The sequence below is a fragment of the Molossus molossus genome, unplaced genomic scaffold (assembly GCF_014108415.1).
Source record: "Molossus molossus isolate mMolMol1 unplaced genomic scaffold, mMolMol1.p scaffold_m16_p_17, whole genome shotgun sequence".
In the NCBI taxonomy this organism is placed as follows: Eukaryota; Metazoa; Chordata; class Mammalia; order Chiroptera; family Molossidae; genus Molossus; species Molossus molossus.
The window spans coordinates 52,783,215-52,806,656 of record NW_023425352.1 but is presented as its reverse complement, the minus strand read 5'-3'; the positions used below and the strand labels follow the sequence as shown (position 1 = coordinate 52,806,656).

The window sequence follows — 23,442 nt, the reverse complement described above, 5'->3', positions numbered from 1 at the left end:
GTTACTTCATGTTCTTTTGCGCAACTTTTTCTTCCTCGTGAGAGTTCCTCCAGTCAGGGGGCCTGACTGCTGGTTTGGGGGAGGTTGCATCATTTTGGGCCACCGTAGGGAGGGGTGGTGAGGCCCATCCTGGCCGTGTCCAGCTCCTTCCTCCAGCCAGGCCCCAGCCCATAGGGCATTAGTGGTGGAACAGGCTTTTGCCACTGTCCCGGGTAAATGGGGGTAAATGGGCCTGTGCTGGTGTGCACCCTGACTCCCGGGAGAGGTGTTCTGCCTTGGGGGCCTCCAGTGCAGCCTGTCAGCTGATGCTGGGGTCTGGGCATGGGACTGGACAAAGGGGTCCTGGGCCCTACCTGCATGGGTGCTTTGCACCTCTGCTCTGGGTCACTGAGCTGCCGCTGTCCCGGGTCTTCAGCATCTGCTGCCATCCAGCTGACCTGGGTCAGGATTAACGGGCTCCATTTGGGGTGATGTCTGATGCATGAATGGGCCAGGAATGGAGTTTGTCATCTGGAAAGTAACCTGGTTTTTTCTCTCCTGTCAGGCTGTCGAGCATTGCAAACGTCACGTGTGGAACTAGAAAGAATGTTCCATCTTGGAGAAACCACAGCATCTTTTCCTACTTCTGTGTCTGGGGGAATGAGCACAGATCTATGGACTCTGTTATAAAAGCAGGCCCCCTTTCCCCATGCCGTTTCTTATCCCCTTGTAGCATTGCTGTCAGCGCAGGTGCCTGCCCGCTGACAAACCGCTTCAGTGCCCTTTCCTTCTGCCACGTGCAGGGTGACGTGCTGCGCCCTGGAGGGCTTTCAGCCTGCCCTGCATGGCGGTGACCTGGGGGTGGGGCTCTGACTGGCAGCAGCCAGAGCGGCTTCACAGAAGGCCACTGTCCTCTTGGCGGGGGCTTCTGAGACCCCTGCCTACCCTAAGGAGGGACATCTGTCTCCCCCTTCCTGGGCCTCTTGGCTGCTAAACAAAGAAGCAAAACAAAGGCGGCTTTTATATAAAGATTAGAGGCTCAAAATAGGCTTTTCACACAGTGTAGTGTGCACTGAAATAGAGGGGGAGCGGCTGCTTGGGAGACCTGGGTGGGTTTGGGTTCGCTGCCGCTGGGTCGGCCTTTGACCCAGCTTCCCCTTGTCTGTCCTGGTGATGCCTTGTTTAGGGCTGTGGGTTTGGGTGGGAGGGGAAATCCACCTGAATGCAGCCTCGTAGCTCTGGAGGACCTGCGGGCCTGGCTTCTGTGTGTGGACCGCCGCATGCCTGCTCTTGTTCTGCCCGGCTGAGGCCCGCTCTGGGCCTCTGCACGCCGCCCGGGCCACCCCTGCCCTGGCAGTCACAGCCGTCCCGACCCATTTCGTGGGTGTTCCTTTTGACCTTGAAATAAATGTGGAGGACAAGCTCCTAAGCCTCTGGCTTCCAGGTGGAGGGCTGCTGGGTGTGCTGTTCAGGGGCGGCTGCTGCCCTGCTCGCTGTCTGGTTGGCTGCTTTGCACGTCTGGTTGTCAGGAGACGGCAAGACCTGCAGTCGCCATTAAATGGACTTAACGATTTTTTTGTTTTGCACTAAAGTTTCTGTGATTTAACAATAAAGTCTGTCAATCAGGTCTGAGTGTTGCTGTGCTGCCTCGGCCAGAAATTTGGTTTCTGATGCGCTCCGCAAGGCCATGGCCTGTGAGTGCCCAGCAGCCCTGTGGCAGCTCTTAGTCGGGGGCAGAAAGCAAAGTGGGCAGAGAAAGTCCTCCCGGGTCCTCCCCGAGCTCCCAGGGCTGCCGCCCCCTCGCCCCCTCACCCCCTCCCTTGGCCAGCCACGCAGGCGGGTCACCAGAGCAGACTGCCAGTTCTCGGGACGGGCTTTTCTTTTTAAAATGCAGACCATTCCAGAAACGTTCGGGGAGTACCAGTGAAACAGACCAAGGGGAACATATTGAGGGAATAACTTAATTTAAAAAGTAATACACACAAACACTACATTCAAAACCCAAGGGAACATCAGTCATTTCTCTTCGTGAGCCAGGTACATTGGGGAAGCCAGTGGAATGGAGAGAACGAGGTTTGTGATAATAACCTTGTCCATGTGGGGAGGCAGGGATCACTCACTGTGTCCACCTGCTGTCCCGTCGGACGAGGCAGAAATGCAGTGAGAACTGAACTGAAATCGGAGTCAAGGCCAGGCAGGGGACCGGCCCGGAGGGGGGGGGGGGGGGGCTGCTTGGCCGTTCTCAGCTCAGCCTCGACTGAGTTGGTCCTTAAATTCCTGGTCCCCCAGTGATGCTCCTTACCTCATCCTCAGACACTTAACATTTTTGTTTGGTTTTCCTAAAAAAATAACAAATTTTATGAAGGTAGAGATCAGATGCTGAATGAGTGCCTGGCAGAGTGGAATCGGCTGCTGATGGGCAGGCTGCAGCCACCGGACCAACCCAAGGTCATGGCCAGGGTACCCTGAAGGGGCCCACACCCCACGGTCCAGTGAGGCTCCCCCGTCTAGTCATAGCTCTGTGATCTCCAGGGGGCTCTCCATGATCACATCTCGCAGCTTGTGCAGGGGCGTCGATTTGGCGGACTCCGTGCGGGCGTTGCGCTCCAAGGCACTAGCCTCAGCAGCCGTCAGCGTCTCCAGTGAGCGGCCCAGGCCCTTCTGGTCATCCTCGGGCAGGCTGTTGAGGTCAGTGGCCAGGAGTGTGCCCGTGCTGCCGTGCACCATGTGGATTCCATCGGGCCCCTTGAGCTCCGGAGGCGGCTTGCAGAAGCGCAGGCTGCCCTGGCCTGGGCTGCGCTCCCCTGGCTCCTCCAGCTCTGTCTGGATCAACTGCAAGAGTCCAGGACCCCCCACGTGCTCAGGGCCACGCCCTAGGGGTGAGCAGGTGGAGGCCCCACAGTCCTACCTGCTCTGTGCCTGTTTCCTCCCCACGGCACACAAGGGACCCGGGGCTCGGGATGCAGCAGCCTGTCCAGCCTCTACCAGTGTTTCTCAAGCTGGGTACAAAGGGGAACCATGGATACTTAACGGTGCTGCAGTTGTATTCTCAGGGGTACGGGCTTCCTATGAGTTGAATTTTGTGTATTGACTTTAACTATAAAAATCCTGTGATGCAACTGTAGCATCTGGGTCAAGTTGGCCTCATGCAAAGTTAACGCTCGTGGCCAGGTCCAAAGTGTCCACAGGTGGAGTTGGAGGGGACTAATAGGGTGAAGTGGGGACTCAAATGGAGCTTTTATTCTGCGTGGAACTCAGCCCATTTCACTTGAGAATGTTGGCCCCACTGGTGATCTGGGTTTTTAGATAAAGGCTGGCTTTTTAAAGTGTTGACATATCACTGCAAGCAAGCAAACGTGTACCTATTTGAACCTACAGCCAGTTTCTTCACATGACATCACCCCTTAAGGGTATTTTCTTGGGGTTCCTCAAACCTGAAAACACTTCCTTGTGCCTACCAAGTCCCGGGAAGCCCACTGCAGAACCCTGAAAGCCCAGTGCCTCCCTGTACCCCTGCCCAGTGCTCTCTGGTCCCGGCTGCTGAGCTCCAGAGACCCTGAGGAGGCTGAGGGCAGCAGGAGAGCGAGAGAGAGAAAGCACCCCCAGGGCTGGGGCACGGCACACAGCTCCCCTGCCCTCCCGGCTACCTCGGAGATGGAGGAGTGGCAGGAGGAGGCTTTTTGCACCATCCGCTGTGCAAAGAGCTTTTTGAGCCGCAGGTAATCCTCCAGGACCACCTTCAGCAGCGAGCCCTGGGGAAGGGAGAGGGTTAACCCCCACCACAGCCCTCCCCAACTCCCCAGCCCACGCTCACTCCCGTGAGGTGATGAACAGTGACTGGTCTGGGAGGCACAGGCCTCTCACCCCAGTGTAGGGGGTCAGGAGCAGAGCCTGGTGAAGGCACCCTGGTCCTACGAGCAGCACAGACTGAAGCAGCCCCTGATCAGCCCCAGTGCCCAGGATCCTCTTTGCCCTGTGTTCTTGCCCCAGTGGAGGGCAGGTCTAGCTGCTCCTGAGGTGGAGAAAGCCGTTCCCCACTCCCTGCATCCTCTGGAGCAGATCCAAGCTTAGCCGAGGGTCTGGGGCAGGCTCTGGGGCGGGTCTGTGGGAAGGGCTCACCTTGATGGGCCCCTCCCGAATGATCTGGCCCAGCTTGGCGATGTTGTCATACTCCTGGATGGCTGCCCGCAAGTACCGGTCTTCTTCAGGTTTCACCGCTGCTGGTTCACGCCCAAAAGTTCCCTGGGGAGGGAGGATGCTAGCTGGACCAGAGGTAGACTGCACGCACACACGTACGCACGCACACACGCGCGCACGCGCGCACGCACGCACGCACGCGCGCGCGCACGCACACACACGTACGCACGCACACGCGCACGCACGCACACACGCGCGCACGCACACACGTACGCACGCACACACGCACGCACGCACACACGCGCGCGCGCACACACGCGCGCACGCACACACGCGCGCGCACACACACGCACACACGTACGCACGCACGCACACACGCACGCACACACGCACGCACACACGCGCGCACACACGCACACACGCACGCACGCACGCACACCCGTAGGGGACTACCTCCTAGAAAACCCGGCGCCTTGGCCAATGCTGGCTGAGACCTATCCTACCTCTACCCCGTTCCTCATGGACACCCACCCCTGCCCTGGCTCTGGCCCTGGCTCACGTGGGTGCGGGTGGGGCTGCTCCACAGGTCAGCGATCTCACTCAGGTTCTCTGGCAGATCGTCCTCATGCTCGGCCTGGGCGGCCAGTTCCAGGTTCCGGCAGAAAGGATCCAGCCATACTGGGTTGGCCCTGCAGGTGGGGGTGGGGGGTGGGTGAGGATGGAAGGCTTGAGTGGACAGATGCCCTCCAGCCTCACCCCTCACCCCTTCCGGTTTCCCTGGCCAACTGTACTGTCTTTCACAGAATGAGGGTGAGAAGCCATAAGTAAGTCCCGTGCCTATGGCACCTGTGGGTGTGTCCTCCCCTTAGGATCCCACTAGAACAGGATAGGACATGTCAATCTGATGAGTTTGGGCTTGGAAGCCTCACTCTGCACCCACTGACCAAAGTCAACTTCCCCATCCAACTTGGGGCCTATCAAGGGTGGGGTGCCCAGGTTAGTGACATGGTTTCGGAGGGTGGAGAGAAAGGGGTGGCTGACCCACCAGGGGGCGCCCACACCCCAGGTTTCAGCCAGTGTTCCCTCACTGCAGGGGAGGCAGCAGGGAAGTCTCCACCCCAGCTGGATCCTTGGCAGGCCTTCCCAAAGTGCTCCAGGGCTCAGGGCCCCACTCACCCATCAAAGGAATACTTGTTGGTGTTGGGCATGTCCATGATGTCGATGAAGCCTCGATTCCCTGCAGGGAGCGGTTGGGGCATGGAGGGGAGGGGGCCACTCTGCTGGGGCCTGGTGAGTTCCCCGGGAGCCCCTCCTGCCCTCCAGCCTCCCCGCCGGCCCATCGCAGCCCTCGCTCACCTGCGGAGCCAGCCACTATTGCTTTGAGTTTCCTCTTGTGTCTGGAGAGAAGCAGAGAAAGATGCTGGTGAGGGAGGCTGGGACTGGGCTGGCCTCTCAGAGCACTGCCTGCCTCCTTATCTATCCAGGGAGCAGGGCTGGTCAGCCAGCCTCGGGGCATGGGCAAAGGTCACTCACACGGTCCGGTAGTACCAGTTCATGAGGATGAAGAGCATGGCAGCCAGGAAGAGGAGGATGGCCAGGACAATGATCGCCATCTAGGGAAACAGGGCCAGCTGTGAGCGGGCGAGAGCACTCGGGGTGGCAAGGGGCTGGGGAGCAGGCGCCCCAGGGGTACCTGCAGGGCAGACATGTCATCGGGCAGCTGGACAGAGATGGCTGGCTGCACGTCCAGGACGTTATAATTCCGGAAAAGATTCCGCAGCTGCTCCTTGTTCTCGTCGATCATCTGGATCACCCTGGGCAAGGGGCAGAAGCCGCAGCTCCCATCCTAGCCATCGCCCAAGAGTGCACCTCGCTCAGGCCCGTCTGCCCAGTTCTTGCTTTGGACCCCTAATATTCACCTCCCGCAAGATTTGCAAGATTAAAGCCCACCCAGCTAGGATGGCTCTGTATCTTATAGGTCACCATCCCTTCATGCAGGATCCTGTTTGATCCTCACAATCGGAGTAATACTCCCATTTTACAGATGGGGAGAGTGAGGCTCAGAGGGGAGAGCTCTGCTCATACCCACAAACGGTTCTCCCTACGAGCCCCGCCAGCCTCCTGGGGACAGTGCCATACGCAGGCATGACAGTGCTGTCTATGCTTCTGTTGGTGGGTCCCCTCCCCGACTCCACGGCAGGGAGGCAGACCGACATTCTGAGCACAGGCCCCCACCCACCGGTCCACGTCCAGGATGCGGTTGGTATCTCGGTTCACCACATGGATGAGCAGCTCCGTCTGTGCGAAGTTCACCCGGCCCTTCTTATCCACGTGGAACTAGGCAAGAAGGGGCATTATAGGGTGTGACAGGTACAAGGGCTGGGCTGGGCAGGCCTCTTCTCGGAGTCCTCCTGCCTTGTCTTAACAATAAACCTATCACTACCGAGTGCTTCTGAGGACCCAGCACGATACCCGTCACTTCATGGCACTGAGCAGGGCACTATTATTAGCCCCATTTTACAGATTAGGAAACTGAGGCCCAGAGACCTGGAAGGACTTTCTCAGGACCATGCAGGGAGGTAATGATTGAGGGGCATATACCCCTTTTCATCCCCCTGACCTCTTCACGATGCCCTGTCCCCCCTTGTGGCCGAGTCCCCCTTCTCCCTCTACTCCCCCCAGCCCCAGGGTGGGTTCCGCGGGCACCTGCACATCGTCCGTGTTGACAATGGCACCCGTGATGTTGGAGAGCAGGCGGATGAACTCCTCCTCAAAGCCACGCACACGGTCGGGAATCTCATTGATGACGACCTTGACGCGCTGGTCATCCCTCAGGATGTAAATGCCGATGATAGCTGTGTCATTGTGACCTGCCAGGTCCCGGGCCACAACGTCTACCACAAAGTAGCCGGGACTGTAGGCCATGAAGAGGTCGAAGGTGCGCAGGATGCCATCCACACTCCCTGCAGGGAGAGCGCATGGGTGGGGAGCAGCTCGGGGGACATTCAGTGCCCCAGAATCCCCGGGGCAGGGGTGAGGTGCAAGGGCAGGTGACACACCTCCAGGGAGGCAGCACGGGCCTGCAGCAACGGGACCCAGATGACTGCAGAGCCCCCTTGGCTGACTGCTGTGTGTGTGTGTGTGGGGGGGGGGTTCTGTGCTGCTCCCCTTCTAGAGATCCTAGTGAGCTCTCCTGATTGCTAACTGTCGACCTCAGTTCTTATTCACACGTTCTGCAGATTAAACACTGTGGGGTGTGCTGGCCCAGGAACGATGAGTTTGGGAATCTGGTGTCCCCTGCTGGGGTCCTTCTGAGCCTCCTCAGTGTCTGTCTGTCTCTCTCTTCGCACGTATTGCAGAATTTGAAAGTAGAGAGGTGAGCACAGGATACAGCCCGTCTTCTCTTAGCAGATGGTAGACACGGGTTTAAAATTTGCCCCTTTCTAGCTGTGTGAACTTTCGCTACTTAGCCCCTCTGTGTTTCAGTTGATTAAAATAAGAACAGTAGGAAGTCAGAGGACAAAGGGATGGTGTCTGGTTGTGTGGCTGGAGAAGGTGGCATATGAACTAGATTTTTTATTTTATCCTCACTCGAGGATATGTTTTTTAATTTTTAAAAAATGTTTTTATTTTTTATTTTTTTAGAGAGAGAGGAAGGGAGTGAGACAGAAACATCGATGTGAGAAACATCAATCGGCTACCTCCTGCATGTCACTCACTGGGGATCAAGCCTGCAACCCTGGCATGTGCCCTGACCGGAATTGAACTGAGACTTCTCAGTTTATGCTCAATTTACTGAGCCACACTGGCAGGGCTGTTTTTTAATTTAAAATTTTTTTTTTTTAATTTTAGAGAGAGAGAGAAATATCAATGTGAGAGAGAAACATCCATTGGTTGCCTCCTGTATGCACCTCAGTCGGGGATTGAACCCGCAACCTAGGTATGTGCCCTGATTGGGAATCAAACCCACAATCAGTGGAGCCACCCGGCCAGGGCTGAACTAGACGCTGAAGGATGGTGGGGAGAGCACATCCGAAGGCAGAGGTGAAGGTCAGGAGGGGGAAGCCAGAGTGGAGGGGCGGGACGAGCCCCGGGGGGGTGCTGCGGAGCAGGCTGCAGGAATGGCGAGCAGTGCAGCATGGCCGGGCACAGGGCATAAGGGGAGCAGGGGTGAGAACCAGCGGGGGACTGGGAGGAAGACCTCGTGACCCTTGAAGCCAGGCCAAGAAGTCTGGATTGACTCCTGCAGACAGAGAAGAGCAGGGAAGGGGTTGGGGCTGAAAGCAAGGTAATGGGACACCCACTGGGACCTTCTAGAATCTAACCCAGAGAGGCTCAGCCACCCACACAGGGAAGTACACAAGCAAACACGCACACTTGTAGGGACAAGTATGCTCTTTGAATTCCTGCTCCCCAGTGCCTAGCACAGTGCCTAACATGGAAGGGTGAGGTGCCCAAATGGAAAGTCAGGTGGATATATGGAGAGGAGAATGGGAAGTGGGTGGATGGATGGATGGATGGATGCATAAATAATGGATGGAGGGGGAAATGGGAAGAACAAGAAAAAAAGGAGTTGCGTGCATAGATGTAGATATGGATAGGTGGTTGAATAAAAGGATTAATAAGTGACAGCTGACTGGCTGAACAGATGAATGATAAATGGACAGGTGAATGAATAGAAGGACTGACTGGCTGGCTGGCTGGCCACCCATATTTTGTGGTGCCCAAATAGACCACCCCCATCTCTTCCAGACTACAGTGCATGCAGTGACAGAGGTCTTGGCTGGAGGCCACCACATGTGACCAGGCCCCTACCCATGGTGAAGACCTGGCCCACATCCTCAGAGTCATTGGCAAAGGCCCGGAAGTAGTGAATGGCCAGGATGCTGTAGAAGACCAGGCTGTTGTTGCCAATGTCTGCATCCAGGGCCAGCACCTGGATCAACTCTGAGCCCATCTTGGCATCAGTGGCCACTCCTGCAGGAATGGGCAGATGAGTGTAAGTGGTAGGGCGGGGGCCACCCCACGCCCCATGCCCAGGCTCCAGTCCCTGCACCTGCAGTATACTCAGCCTTGGTGAAGCGTGGTGGCTGGTCATTGATGTCCTCTAGCACAACGCGCACCTCCTGCAGGGTGAGGTCAGTGACCAGGTCCAGGTATGGTGAGGGCCCACGGGGAGGTGTCCAGCTGCGATTGCTTGAGGCCTTGACAATAAAGGAGAAGAGAGCTTCGCGCTCCCGATCCAGGTCCTTGAGCACCAGCAGACGCCCGTCAGGCTGAAGATGGAAGTTCATCTCTTCGTTCCCAGCTGAAGGTGGGACCATGGAACAGGGTGAAGGGTATGGCCAGGGCAGGGAATACTGGGGTCATCTCCAGCCCCAGGGTAGGTAGGGCTTGAGCCCCGTCAGGCCCCACCTGCGATGAAGTAGTATACGATGGCGTTGGAGCCCTCGTCTGCGTCCACAGCTCCTGTCACGTTGCCCACGAGGGTGCCACGTGGTGAGTGCTCAGGCACGGTCAGCAACTGGTACTGGGGGCTGCCTTTCTGCAAGGGGTAGGGGAGTCCCACACATTGTGAGGTGAGTAGAAAGGCTGTGATCTCAAGGGAGCAAAGCCTGGGCCTGGGAGACCCCAGCTCTGCCCTCATGGACGTCACCCCGTGACATCCTCTATGAGGGCCGGGCTGGGCTTGGCACAGTCTCTCAAATCTCCCAGACAGAATGGGTGTTTGAACCAGGGATCATATGTCTCATATGCACATGAGTGTGCACGCTCATATGTCTCCAGGGAACACCCCATCCCATGTGCACACAAGAAGGAAAACCCACCAAGTCATAGAGTCTGAGTCCACAGGAGGGGCCCAGCTCCAGCTCCACAAAGCAGAGCTGATTTCCAGGCTTCCTGTGTACAGTGTGTGCAGCAAGGAGGTCAGCTCCAGGAGGCAGGCATTTGACAGCTGGGTAGTGATTTGAAATAGCAGTTGCTCAGTGAACCACGTGTGCAACCACGTGTGCACATGGTAAAGGGTGTACAGGGGAATATATGCATGTGTATGCTTGCAGGCAGGGAGTCCCTGTGGGCGTGACCAGTGCAGGGGATGGGTGAGAGCTCACTGGAGGCCTCAGGAAGAGGGGCTCATTGTCGTCGATGTCATCCAGGGCCACCTGCAGCGGCTGCATGGTTTCATAGTGCACTGGCTGACCCAGGTCGCTGGCCACCAGGATTAGCTGGAGGTGGAGGAGCACAGTCAGAGGAGGAGCAAGGGGGTGCCAGAAGGCACTCCTGAGGACCAGGTCACCACGTTCTAGGTGAGGAGGTGGTGGCCCTGCATCCAGAGGAAAGCCTATTCCCGGGCCCCGCCCCTAGAGCCAGGCACCGCCCCCTTACGCTGTACAAGGCCTGCTTCTCACGGTCCAGGCGCTGCGCTGTCTGGATGAGGCCGCTGATTGGGTCAATGGTGAAGTACTCCCAGTCCCGGTTGCCCGTGGTCTTCAGGAAGCTGTAGCGCACAGCCCCATTCAGACCCTCATCCTTGTCTGTGGCGTAGACCTCGTACACGTTGGAGCGCAGTGGGATCTCCTGCAAGGGCATGGTAGAAAGGCTCCTGGGGCATGTGGGAGGATCGCAGCTCCTAGGTCCCCACGGAGCTCTCATTTTTTCTCCTCCTGTAGCAGAGTGTCCTTGACACCTTTTAGCATCCTTAGGAGATGGCTGCCTGCTTAGCCGGACTCTCCTGGAGTATGAGCATCTGCTAGAACGTCTCCTTACCCCACCCCTAGCCAAGGCCACTGCCCATTGATGGTTCATCCTGGGATCTGCCATGCTCCAAACTCTCTCAGGATGACTACCCTTCCAGAGGGCTACCCTCATCCCTTCCACCCCATTGCACGCCAAGGTTTAGAAGAAGGGTCCAAAAGCTGAGGCCACGGTCACCCTCTGGTCCTGGGTCTGCCTTGCTTTCTGCCACCCCAGTCACAGGAGTTCTAGGTATCCCCAAACACCACCATCCACTCAATGGGATATCTAAAAATGGGAGACAGATAGGTAGGGTGACACGGTGGGTGCAGACTAGACCCCTGGGTTCTAGTCTATCACTAATACTATGTGACCCGGAGATGCCACTTCACCTCTCTGAGCTCCAGTCTCCGGAATCCCTTGAGCCCAGTCTAAGATATCAAAAAACCTAACTGATGTCATACATTCATTGACCCATGCATGATAAGCTGCTCAGGGCACAAGCAAAACAAGTTTCTTTGCTTTTAGTTGAAAAATTACCAGCCCAGCATGGTTTCACTGTTTACCTCATTGATCACGATCACTGGAAACTCTGAATGGCAGTTACAGCTAATTAATAGAAAGTGGGATAACAAACAGATAATTACTTAACAAATGCTGGTTGTTTGGGAGACATGAATCTTTCAAAATATGGAGCCCTTGAAGGGAAAAAAATTAGTAAATGGGGCATTTGGTGTGGAAAAGAACTCATTATAAATTTATACCCTGCCTCATTCCACAAAGAGGATTTAAGGCAGTCTATAAAAAAGTATAAATTAAACAAGAGTGAACAAGTTTTTAAAAATCAGGGTAGAGAAAAGAAATGGTTGGCAAAAAAATGGGAACTGAGGAATCGGAGACAAGGTGTGTGTGCTAAGACCCTGCAGGTCCATGCAAGGTGGGCTGAACACTCTGAGCTCCCTAGTGGGCAAAGCAAAGAGGGCCACTCAACATTACAGTAGACACAGATTAAAGCAAGTCGCAATAAAAAAGGTGTTTCCTAAAGCTCAGCCCTGGCAGAAATTTCTTCCATGAGAAATCAAAGAGGAGACAGAGTGAGAACAAGAACTGACTGCTGACATTCTGAGATGCAGAGACATGCTGAAGTTTGGGGAGTGAAGAACAAGTGAGAGACACCCCACATGTACCACCAAGGAACATTTTGGAAGGAGGGAAGGGTAGGAGACAGAGGAAGATTTCTCTATCTTTACAAGGCAATTTAGAGCAAGGGATAAAAGAAGACTTGGAGAGGTTCCAGAAGCTCAGCCACTTCCCCTTGCTTCTTATTTTGATACCCATCCTCAACTCCCAGGCTGTCTCCACTTTGGTATCAGCAGAAACAACAGACAGATGGAAGGGGCCTCTGTGTTTATTTCGAGACAAGTATGGGGGAAGTGGGTTTCCGGGGAGACTGTCCTTTTTGGCAGACATCTAAGAGCAAGAGATGGAGCAGCCATATTATTAGTCCATACTGCAGATGCAAAAACAAACTCAGAGGAGTCACTTGCTCAAGGTACGTGCTAGAGTTAGGCTTGAACCCAAGACCTTCCGCTGACACAGCCCGTATTACTAACCATTCTCAGTACTGCCCTGTGCGGCACTGAATGTCTGTTCCCTTCTCTGGCCTGTTTCCCCACCTTCACAATGGGGCCCAACCTTTCCCCCTCCAAGGCACGCTTGCAGGGTGAAGAAGTGGGCTGGATATTGGGAGGGGCGTGTTGGTAGCAGGAGGCCCTGGGAAACAGCTGTACCTCTCTGATGTGCAGGATGGTGCCGTTGGGGGGGCGCACAAAGACAGGGCGATTGTCATTGACGTCGATGACCTCCACCAGGAGCATGGTCGTGCCCCAGAGTGGGGGCTCTCCACCATCTGTGGCCACCACAGTCAGGTTGAACCTCTCGTAGGAATGCAATGGCCGCTTTGTGGTCACCAGGCCTGAATCCATGTCCACGTGGAAGGCCTCTGCTAGGCGGGGCAGAGAGCAGGGCATGGTTCTGGCTGACCCTCCCCATGGCAGCCTGACCCTCCCACACCCCACTCCCCATGGCATCATGGGTGCGGAGCAGGCTACGTACCCTCGCCAGGGCCCTCAAGTGAGTAGGTCAGCTCCCCATTGGAGCCCTCATCCTGGTCGGTGGCCATCATGGTGATGACGGAGGTGCCCGCTGGTTCATTCTCGTAAACGCTGGTGCTGAACTGGGGCTTGGAGAACTGTGGCCGGCAGTCATTGACATCTAGCACCTGAATCACCACCTGGTGGGAGGTTGAGGTCAAAGGTCAGGAGCACATTAGGGGCTATAAGGCAACCCAGTCACATAGGAGTAAGCAGAGGTGGACAGTGCTCTCTTGGAGTCTGATCTCCAACAATGTATTTAACCTCTGAGCCTCAGTTTCCTTAGTAGAGCTTTGGGGACAATATACCTGGTCTCTCAGGGGCTCATGGGGCCCCGCGATGGCGCAGGCTGTGTTGTGACAGTGTGCGCGCAGCGCCTGGCCTGAGGAAACAGCAGCTAGTCCTGGGATCAGCAGGTGCTCTGTCTGCGCCCTGGAGCAGAGGCACCTCCTACCCTGCCCTTGGCTCCTTCCCTCAGCACCCCACACCTCTCTGCACCGCGATGCTGGGTGGCATGTCCTCGGCCCCGAAGGCCCCCCCTTTTTTTTTTTATCCTCATCCAAGGACATTTTTTGTACAGTTAGAGTGGGAGGGAGATAGAGGAAGAGAGAGAGAGAAACATCGATGTGAAAGGGACACATCGAGTGGCTGCCTCTCACACGACCAACCAGAGCCGGGGACAAACTGCAACCGAGGTACATGCCCTTAGCGGAAACCGAACCCGGGTCTCTCTGGACCGCAGGCTGACGCTCTAACCACTGAGCAAAACTGGCCAGGGCCGAAGGCCCCCACCCCCTTGACTGGGATTTGTATCTGGCCTGGGACTTGGCTCTCTGCTGAGCCCACAGCCCAGGGCGGGTCCCGTGGCCACACCAGGCCAGGAGGCCTCTCCCCCCGGCTGCTGTGACCCTGCCTGGCTGCACCCTCACCAGGGCTTTTCACAGCAGTGACTTTAAGAGCCCCTTTCGGTGCATAAAGCACTTTCCGCCCCCGGCTCACCAAGGGAGCCCGCGTCCTGTGCTTCTCCCACATCCCCACACAGCAGTGGCCCTGTGACCGGGGCCGGGGTTCGGGGTTTGGCTGGGAGTGAGTGCTCCAGACCCTCCCCCCATCTGCTACAGAGAATTTGCCCACCCAGCCTCTCGCCTCCTCACCCAGGAGGGTTTTTTTGGGTGGTTAGGTTAATGTGGGGAGAACTGAAGGCAGAAAGACATGACCAGAAAGGCAGAAAGAAGGGGGAAGGAAGGAAGAGGAAAGCAAAGCCTCGATGAACAGGATTTTGCCCTGGCCGGTTTGGCTCAGCGGTTAGAGCGTCGGCCTGTGGACCAAAGAGTTCCGGGTTTGATTCCAGCCAAGGGCACGTACTTCCGTTATGGTTCGTCCCCGGCCCTGGCTAGGGTCATGCAGGAGGCAACCAACTGATGTGTCTCTCTCACATTGATGTTTCTCTCTCTCTCTCTCCCTCCCACCCTGTCTGAAGATAAAATGTAAAAATATCTTCAGGTGAGGATTAAAAAGAAAAAAAAGGAATAGGATTTTGGGTAGAAATAGGGTAGAGCTTTGCCCTGGCCGGTTTGGCTCAGCGGTTAGCACGTTGGCCCGCAGACCAGAGAGGCCCGGGTTCGGTTCCCGCTAAGGGCACATACATCAGTTGCAGTTTGTCCCCAGCCTCGGTTGGGGTTGTGTGAGTGGCAACCACTCGATGTGTCTCTCTCACATCGATGTTTCTCTCTCTTCCTCTCTCCCTCTTGCTCTATCTGAAGATAAATGTAAAAATGTCCTCAGGTGAGGATAAAAAAAAAAAAGAAATAGGGTAGAGCTTAGAAGGTGGGACACTGGCAACTGTGTGGACGCTAGACCTGGGGTTGTGGACTAGATCCCTCATTACTGCTCTTTAAGAAACATAAATAAAGATAACTGCTTTATAATTATGTTTAGTTGCTGGACTGTGTTTCTTTTGATGGGACATCATGGGGACTCTGGGCCATCTGGAGCCCCAGGTTTTAGTGGGTTACACCCAGATATGTTTAGCTGCCTTAACAGAGGTTTGGCACAAGAGATTTCTGCTAGTGTCCCCGTCTCTCTAAGCCACAGCTGGTGACCCGCCCATCTAAACTCTTGCCTTCTCCTTCCTGCCACCATGTCTCTGAGGGGCAGGTGGCTCTTCAGTAGTCAATCTCTAGAGGTTTTTCTTGCTGCCTCCACGGCCCCGGTCCCTGGTGTCCCTGGCCTAGCCTGGCACCCCTCACCTGCACCGAATTTTCTCGACGGTTGCTGGCTACATCCCCAGGGTTGTCTTTGGCCAAGGCAGTCAGGATATAGTGGTCCTTCTTCTCCCGGTCCAGAGAGGACAGCACATAGATGTCACCCTAGTAGGAAGAAGATGGAGCCAGGTCCTTCATGAGTTCAACAGATATTTACTGAGCATCTACTGTGTGCCAGACACTGCTGTGGGCCTGGAGACACAGCCCTGAACAGAAGAGACAACAGCCCCTGTCCCCATGGAGCTCCCATTCTTGCCCTCACTACCCCCTCCACCTGGAGATGGGATGAGCAGCCCAGCTGGAGCTTACTACCTGGCCAGGTACATGGTAGTATGCCATAAACATGTGTGTCCAAGTGCCAGGCCAGGGGCATGTCTGGTGGTTCACCCCACGCAGGACACTGCTGAGAGGGCCGACTGCAGGGAATGTGGGGGGGGGCAGGGGGAGGGGAAGTCCAATTCCAGCCCAGCGACTAGGGAAGGCCCTGTCTGACCAACAGCCCCCAGGCCACAGGACTCTTTCTGAACTGAAGCAGAGCCCTGAACCATCTGCAGACATTTGAACCCCTCTTTCTCTTGCGTTCCTGCGCTCCCACAGTCTGGGACTCCTGAGAGCACGAGGGGTGTGCTGAGTGTAGGGCTACATGTACAGGAGGTGCGCACAGCTGCTCGCTTTCTGCAGAACTGCCTGTGCCTCTCTTGCCAGGTTCAAAACGCAGTCACAGGGACTCGAATCAAGTCTTCTAGGCTGCTTGGGACACATATCAGAAGTTTTTGTCCCACAAAGAGCTAGTTCCAAAAGACTTGGGCCACTTCCTTCCATGTCTGCTGGGACAGAAAGACCTCAGTCTACAGAATGTCTGGGACTCTGAGACAGGACTTGGTGACGTGGCTAAAAAACCTCCGAGGTTACTGATTTCCAGGGGGCAGGACCCAGAAATGGGGATAACCACAATATTTTGCTGGCTTTGCTCATTCTGGGTCCATTCTACTCCCCACTCCCTACACCCACGCTCTCCATTGCCTGCTCACCGTCGTGGGGTTGATGGCGAACTTGCCCTCTCCGTCTCCGAGGCTGTACTCAATGAGGGCAAAGTTGCCCGAGTCGGCATCAGTAGCTGTGACCGTCAGGATGACTGTGCCCACAGGCACATCCTCATAGATGGCTTCCTGGAGCCCAGTGGGCAGGGGCAGAGAGCAGGCCGATGTCAGTCCTCCAGTCCCTGCCCTGGCTCTAGGAACTCACCACTATAGACAACCCAGGGCATCAAGCTGCTCATGGGATGGTCACTCCCATGAGGCTTAGAGGCTGGCGGTGTGGTAGCAAAATATGACCAAAGGCCCCAAAGAACGGGCACAGATCCTGGACCCGGCTTGTCGGCCTGGCCACTCACCTGGTAGGAAGGCTCATCAAATATGGGGTTGTTGTCATTGATGTCTACAATCTCCAGGTAGACAGGGATCTCAGCTGCCCGGGGTGGGGACCCATTGTCTGAAGCCCTCACAGTAAAGTTGAGCCAGTGCACTTCCTCGTAGTCCACCGTCCGGTTGGCAATGACTTTCCCTAAGACGCAGAGGCACACCCAGAGCCACGTTGGCCATTGCTCACTTATAAAGGTCTCCAAAGCACGAAGAGAAAGGACCTAGAGCTCGGAGGGGCAGGTATGGTCCCTTGGAAGGAGGATGGCCAGGCAGACTGCCCAGTGGCAGGTCAGAGGGCTGAGAGCAGCTGGCACCCAGCTGTTCTCCTTACTGGGGTCGGGGGGGGGGGCTCTCACAAGTCAAATAGATGGACATCAACCTGGCCAGGACCTCCTCTGAGAGACTCCCTCTTGGCCTTCTTGCTTCCTAAGCGATACTAATACAGTCAGCCCTCCAAATCCTCAGGTTCAACCTGCTGTCAGTGGGATATGTGGACTGGAACTGTGGACATGGATGCAGGGCTGACTATGGGACTTGAGCATCCATCAGTTTTGGTGTCCGCGGAGGGGCCCTGGAGCCAGTCCCCCTTTGATAGCAGGGGACAATGGTGTGAGAGCTTGCGTGGTGGAGATGGTGGTGGAGTTTCCAGGTCCCAGCAGAACGTAAAGGGGCCTTCCCTCCCAACCAAGGACAAAGCACTCTGTCCTCTCCTCTAGTTTGGGGTCTGGGAGTGGCTGGCTCCGGCCATACTGGCTCCGGCCCCGCCTACTGAAGGGCCATGGTGGGGCCACAACTGGAGGGTGAGAAGTGGGCCATGGTCCTCTTGGAGGTTAGATAGGCACACACATGTCCCCCGGCCCTCCTCTGGCAGGTGTCCCACCTACCCGCTGAGGAGTCTTCCAGCTGGACGTAGCCCGGGGGCATCGGGTCCAGCAGGGTGTAGGTGATCAACCCATTGAGGCCCTTGTCAGGGTCCACGGCGGCTACGGCGATGAGCGTGGTGCCCGGGGTGGCCCCCTCCAGGACCTTTTCTGTGTAGTAGGTGATCCCGAAGGGCTTGAACTGGGGTGTGTTGTCATTGACATCCAGGATGTTGACTGTCAGCTTGGCTGGGGCGAAGGCAAGGGGCGAGGTGACGTGAGGGGCACTAATGTGGCTGGGCCAGGCCTTCCTAAGTCTCAGCTATGCCTGGAGAAGATGGCAGCATCTCACAGCCCTCCTGGGACCCCTGAACCTTGACCCAGCCCTTGAGTGGTGGCACCTGACCCTTCTCTGGTCTGGCCGCATTCTTCCGGAGGGAAAGGAGCCTGGGTTCTACCGGCTGCGTGAGCCCCGGCCCTACTGCGCCTTAGTTTCCTAACCTGTCCAACGAGACCCTTTCCATGGCTCAGCCTCTGCCTTCTGTCGGAGTCATGCCCTTTGCCCTGAGTATAGGACATGTAGATGCCCTTCCTTCCTGAAAATGTGGTGTTCTGGGCTGTCAAGAAGGTGAGCAGACAGTATCTGCCAGGCCGATCTCCCCACCCCAGCGGCTGTCCTTGTCTCGTGGCAGAGGCCAGTGGAAGCTACTCCTTCCTACACCCCCTCCCTGCTCCCTACTTTCCCCACACAAAATCCCTGCCTCTGGCAGCCCTTCCAACTCATGCTCAGGCGGCAGCCTGCCAGCCTGCGGAAGGCAGCGTCTGTTTCCCTCTCTGCCCTAGCGCCCGTGCACCCCAATGTGGTATCTGTGGCTTCACATCAACTTTCCTAGTGCTTTTCTTCCTCTGGGCTGACCCTGTGGCTTCCTATCAGATCTGAGGTTCCTGTCTCACATCCCAGCCACATCCTTGTTACTAGTTTTGACAGTGGATTCTGACCTAAGTCTCTGTAACCATCTTTCCTGTCCAGCCTCAACCAATCCTCCTTCCCACGCTGAGCCTTGGGGTTTATGAACGCACACACTTCGGGGCTTCTGGATCCCCGACTGCTGAGCTCTGCCTGACAACTGGGACAAATGGCCCCCCTGGGCCTCACTGTAACGGCCACTTGTCACATCCCTCTGGGTCCTGCTGCTTCCTCCCTGGGACTAAGTCTTTGCTGTTCCCAGCCTGCCCCTCCTGCCCTGATCAGCTCTGAGATGGGAGATGCCTGCGAGGAACCTTACCATTTGGCACGCTGACAGAGCGCTCTGGTAGGTCACTGGCATTGTCAATCACCGAGACAGTGACCTCATAGGTGGCAACCAGCTCCCGGTTCAGGGGGGACTTCACCATTACAGACCCTGTAGACCAGATCAGGTCAGGTTTAGCCAGAGGGGAACCCCCTAAAATTTGGGCCTCTTAGGGGTATACCTGGCCAACCCACCCAATCCCCACTGAGGGCAATGGTCCCCAGTGGACCTGGGACTTGCTGGCCTCATCTTTGGATGGGATGAGACCACAGTCACCTGCAAGTTGGGCACATCCCTCATTGCTTACTAGACGGTGACCTTGAGCAAATTATTTACCCTCTCTGTACCTCTGTTTCCTCATTTGTAAAATCAGGACAATTACAGTACCTACTGGATGATAACAACTAAAGGAGTGTAAGGGGCCTAGAACAATGCTTGGCACATAGAGAATGACATATAATTGCTTGTTTAAAACAAGTTTTGGACACAACAATGTGAGTATACTGAACACTACATTTAAAGATGATTAAGACAGTGAATTTTGTTATGTGTATTTTATCACTATTTAAAGAATGCATGTATTCCACAGAGATCACGTATAAAGGAAGTTCAAGGCCGCTAAAACCACTGGGGGGATTCTCTCAGGGGACAGTGATGGAGCAGGCTGGACAGTCAGGATGACTCCATTAAGTGGGGAGTGACATGGGCTGATGGCAGGAAAGGAGCACAGCCTCGTGGCAGAACTAGCAAGTTTTCTTTTCTCCTACCTACTGCCTCTGGAGCCCCTGCCTACTCCCATCACGGGACAGATCTAGTTCGGCTGATCTCAGGGCTGCTCTAGCGGGAGCTCTCTGCTTCCTGCCTGCTGGAGGATCCGGTGGCTCTTCCTCCCGCCCACCTCATCCTAGGGTGAAACTCCTCTCTCCCTCTCCAGCTCCTTCTTGGGCACTGAGGTCTCTGGGATCCCCTCCCCCCTTGGCAGACCCCCTGCTGGGCTTCTGTCTTCCTCGGGTCCCCAGCCATGGGGAGGTCACTTACCCTGGGCCGCTGCCTCCTCCTCCTCCTCTTCCTACTCTCGCTCCCCGTCCCCGAGGCTGGGGAGCGAGGATGGGGAGAGGGTGGCTGCATTCAGTCTGCAAAGGCTGGGCCACGGCCTTGGCCTGGCCCCACGGGATGGGAAAGGTGGTGGGGGTGCGGTGGGTATGCAGGAAGGCAATGGGGTGAAGCAAAGAAGAGATGAGGTGGGAAGTGACAGAGAAATAGAGCTCAAACCTGTGGGCCTGCCAGCCGTGAGGAAGAGAGAAGAGGGTTAACATCAGTTAGTTCAGGGCGCGGAGGGAATAGCGCAGGGCATGGGGGACAATGGGGCTCAGAGCTGACCGGGGAGGGGAGTTTGGGAGAGAGGCTGTGAAGGGAAGAGGCCGAGGGGAAGGGAGCTAGGAGAGGAAAAGGAAGCCCATTTGGTAGGAGAGGAAGGGGGAAGGAAGGTGAGCAAGACAGGTGGGGAGAGCATGAGGAAGAAGGGGCAGAGGAGACACTGGAAAGAAAAATAGAGAGAAGAGAATCAGTTAAAGGGAAGGACAACAGAAAAGAGAAAAGTGGTAGAGGCAACAGTTCTGTTTGTACACAGCAACAAGTTGGGCAGGGGTATGGAGCAGCTCTCCATGGTCCTGACCAGGCACTGCAGGGGGAATTTTGCTAACCTGGGATGTGGTTTAACATATGTGACTTCTCCTAGTGCTCATGGTTTTCCTGACTTTTTTTCTTTTAGGCCTCTGATGCAGACTGAGTTAATCGTACTCTTTGGTTTACTGCACACTGTGGCCATTGGCACTACTCTTGTTTTATGTACGTATCCATTCCCTTTTGTTCCAGTACTCCTCACCTCTTCCCTTCTCCTCTAGGGCAATTATTATAATGTACTGAACATCATGTATTGTTTTGTGTTATTTTTATGCAAATAGAATTGTGGTATATATATTCCATCCTATTTTTTACTCTTTTCAGTAAGTACTTATTTTTAAGGTCCCCCACATTGTTCTGTATGAGTCTAATCTATTCAGTTGCTTCTAACTGATGCTTGGTATTCCATGGTGTGCACCCACAATGTTTTAGTCTCCAGTCTCCCAAGGATGGGTGCCCAGGAGGCCTCCAACTCCCACCACCAACAATGCAGTGAACATCCTCAGATAGTCCCATCATTGACCTGAGAGTTTCCTTGGGAAATTCTACCCAGGAGCAGAATTGCTGGGTCATAAGGTATGAGTGTACTTTGTGCTAAATTGCTGTCTAGTTGGTGGAATTGGTCTGAGCACCAATAGTAGTGTATGAGGGATCCGATGTCCCCACATAATCACCAATGCTCAGTATTGTCTAGCATCCTAATATCTGGTAATCACATTTGGAAAATTGATATCTCATTGCTGTTTTACCATGCATTTCTCTGAATAACAATTTTTAACATTTTGTATCAGCCATGTTAGTTTTTCTGTCATTCCCCTGGGCCTTCCTGGAAGTATACGTGGGAGGTCAATGTTCCTTCACTAACTCCCAGAGGAACAAAAAACATGAATTTTGGGAAAAATGGTAAAACCATTAAGGTTATAATAAACTGCATAAATCATAAAATATAGGCCACATTTCTCTTTGTTTTGTGATAGTGTAAGAAAGTCATTAAAGATATATATACAAATATATATGATGTTATTAAAGAAATGCATATTAAAACAAGGTACCACTTTCTTAGAAAATTACAAACATACAAACTTTATAATATTTAATGCTGGCTAGAGGTGGTGAGATGGGCACTCTCATAAACACTGACAGACTGAGAATCAGAAAGACAGGGAGCTGGTCCGGGGGAAGGAAGAAGAGAAAGGAGAGAGAGAAGGACAAAGAGACAGATGGAAAAGAGAGGGAAGGATGTGTTGTCAATAGAGGAGAGAAGAGACAGAGGAGCAGCTGAGGGAAAGGGAGCAGCAGAGAGAGAGAATACAAAAGAGGAAGGTTGAGGAAGAAAGCAGAGAGCAGAGACTGGGCAGGGAGTTGGGAGCAGGGGTGAATGGGGAGCAGGCCCTTGTACCTGTGTTGATATTCACAGCAAAGGCGTCCTCCTGGTGGGGCACCAGGCGGTCAGTGTCGTCCTTGGCCACAATGTCAATGATGTGGTATTCCAGCTTTGGGTTGAGGTCGCGGTCGATGGCTGTGACATTGGCAATGACGGTGCCTGGCTCTGCTGACTCCAGCACGCTCACCGTCTGGATGGGGTTGAGGAACTCGGGGCGGCAGTCGTTAACATCATCAATAAGAACAGTGATGATGGCCGTGCCAGAGAGAGGAACAGTGCCCCGGTCAGAGGCCACCACTGTCAGCCTGTAGGATTCCTGCTCCTCCCTGTCGATGGTGACATTGCCAACGCGGATGACCCCTGTGATGGGGTGGATGAGGAAGCGGTCCTGAGCCCCGGCTTCTATTCGGTAGATCAGCTCCCCATTGAGGCCACTGTCCTCATCTGTGGCTGTGACCTGAAGGATGGAGAATCCTGGGGGGGAGGGGGAGGCTGAGTAACTGAGCACAGTAGCTTCTTCTGAAAACATCACAATAATATATGTTTGCTGGCTGTTCACAAGGGCTCTTCTCACCACAGCCTTGCCAGCATATATCTTTTCTATACCATTCATGTTTGCAATTTTGTAGAAAAACGGTATCTTATTTTGCTTTAATCAGTGGTTCTCAACCTTCCTAATGCCACGACCCTTGAATACAGTTCCTCATGTTGTGTGTGGGCGTATCTGCACGTGGGCGGACCCGCCTGGAGACGGATAGAGGAGCCCTGTCTCGGTTCCTAAGACCATTGGAAATGTGTATTTTCCGATGGTCTTAGGCGACCCCTGTGAAAGGAACGTTCGACCCCCAAAGGGGTCACGACCCACAGGTTGAGAACCGCTGCTTTACATTCTTTGATTATTTGTGAGATTGAACACTTTTTTTTTTATTCCTCACCCGAGGATATTTTTCCATTACTTTTTCAGATAGAGTGGGAGGGAGAGAGAAAGAAACATTGATGTGAGAGACACACTGATTGGTTGCCTCCCGCACAACCCCAACCAGGGCTGGGGATCGAACCACAACCGAGGTATGTACCCCTAACCGGAATCAAACCCACGACTCTTTGGTCCACAGACCGTCACCCTATCCACTGACCCAAACTGGCTGGGGTGAGATTGAACACTTTTTAATAATTTAATGATTAATTGTATCTCTTGCAAATGGTATGCTTTTGTTTTCTGCCCATTTTTCTGTCAATTTATACAAATTATATAATTATGATAACTTGTGACAACTATCCTTTTTCATTTTGTTGTTTGCCTTTCAATATTGGTTATAATTATTTGAAGTAAAAAAGTTTAAATGTATATACACTAGAATTTAATATTTTTCCTTTATTAAGCTCTTTTGTTTCTTGTATGCTTAGAAACTTCTTATCCTGAAGTCAGATAAATATTCACCTAAAGCTTTTCTTTTACTTTTTAATGTTTTCTACTTTTTAATCTTTTCTTTAGAATGCCTTTGGCTTTCATTTTGGTTTGTTATGTGGGGTA

At 54.4% G+C, this 23,442-nt stretch overlaps 2 protein-coding genes across 7 annotated transcripts in view; one reads left to right on the top strand and one right to left on the bottom strand.

Moving 5' to 3' along the window:
- Positions 1–1,606, top strand: part of LOC118632664 (prosaposin) — a 31,211-nt gene extending 29,605 nt beyond the window's left edge. For all 6 annotated transcript variants that reach the window (XM_036265893.1, XM_036265896.1, XM_036265892.1 and 3 more), the window contains one exon: positions 545–1,606. In XM_036265893.1, the coding sequence (XP_036121786.1) occupies positions 545–580 (36 nt within the window). In that variant the 3' untranslated portion in view covers positions 581–1,606. The remainder of the gene's footprint in view (positions 1–544) is intronic.
- A 744-nt stretch (positions 1,607–2,350) lies between these two features.
- The window catches only part of LOC118631996 (cadherin-23-like), a 71,910-nt gene continuing 50,818 nt past the window's right edge, over positions 2,351–23,442 (bottom strand). Inside the window, exons 11-33 of the mRNA XM_036264538.1 lie at positions 21,924–22,382; positions 18,836–18,952; positions 17,574–17,798; positions 16,662–16,831; positions 16,300–16,437; positions 15,254–15,373; positions 12,967–13,144; positions 12,642–12,853; positions 10,504–10,695; positions 10,230–10,343; positions 9,532–9,661; positions 9,173–9,424; positions 8,932–9,093; positions 6,823–7,079; positions 6,356–6,453; positions 5,810–5,930; positions 5,650–5,729; positions 5,473–5,513; positions 5,293–5,353; positions 4,676–4,805; positions 4,099–4,221; positions 3,627–3,731; positions 2,351–2,811 (exon numbers count right to left, since the gene is read on the bottom strand). Coding sequence (XP_036120431.1) covers positions 2,491–2,811; positions 3,627–3,731; positions 4,099–4,221; positions 4,676–4,805; positions 5,293–5,353; positions 5,473–5,513; positions 5,650–5,729; positions 5,810–5,930; positions 6,356–6,453; positions 6,823–7,079; positions 8,932–9,093; positions 9,173–9,424; positions 9,532–9,661; positions 10,230–10,343; positions 10,504–10,695; positions 12,642–12,853; positions 12,967–13,144; positions 15,254–15,373; positions 16,300–16,437; positions 16,662–16,831; positions 17,574–17,798; positions 18,836–18,952; positions 21,924–22,382 — 3,806 coding nt within the window. The 3' untranslated portion in view covers positions 2,351–2,490. The remainder of the gene's footprint in view (positions 2,812–3,626; positions 3,732–4,098; positions 4,222–4,675; positions 4,806–5,292; positions 5,354–5,472; positions 5,514–5,649; positions 5,730–5,809; positions 5,931–6,355; positions 6,454–6,822; positions 7,080–8,931; positions 9,094–9,172; positions 9,425–9,531; positions 9,662–10,229; positions 10,344–10,503; positions 10,696–12,641; positions 12,854–12,966; positions 13,145–15,253; positions 15,374–16,299; positions 16,438–16,661; positions 16,832–17,573; positions 17,799–18,835; positions 18,953–21,923; positions 22,383–23,442) is intronic.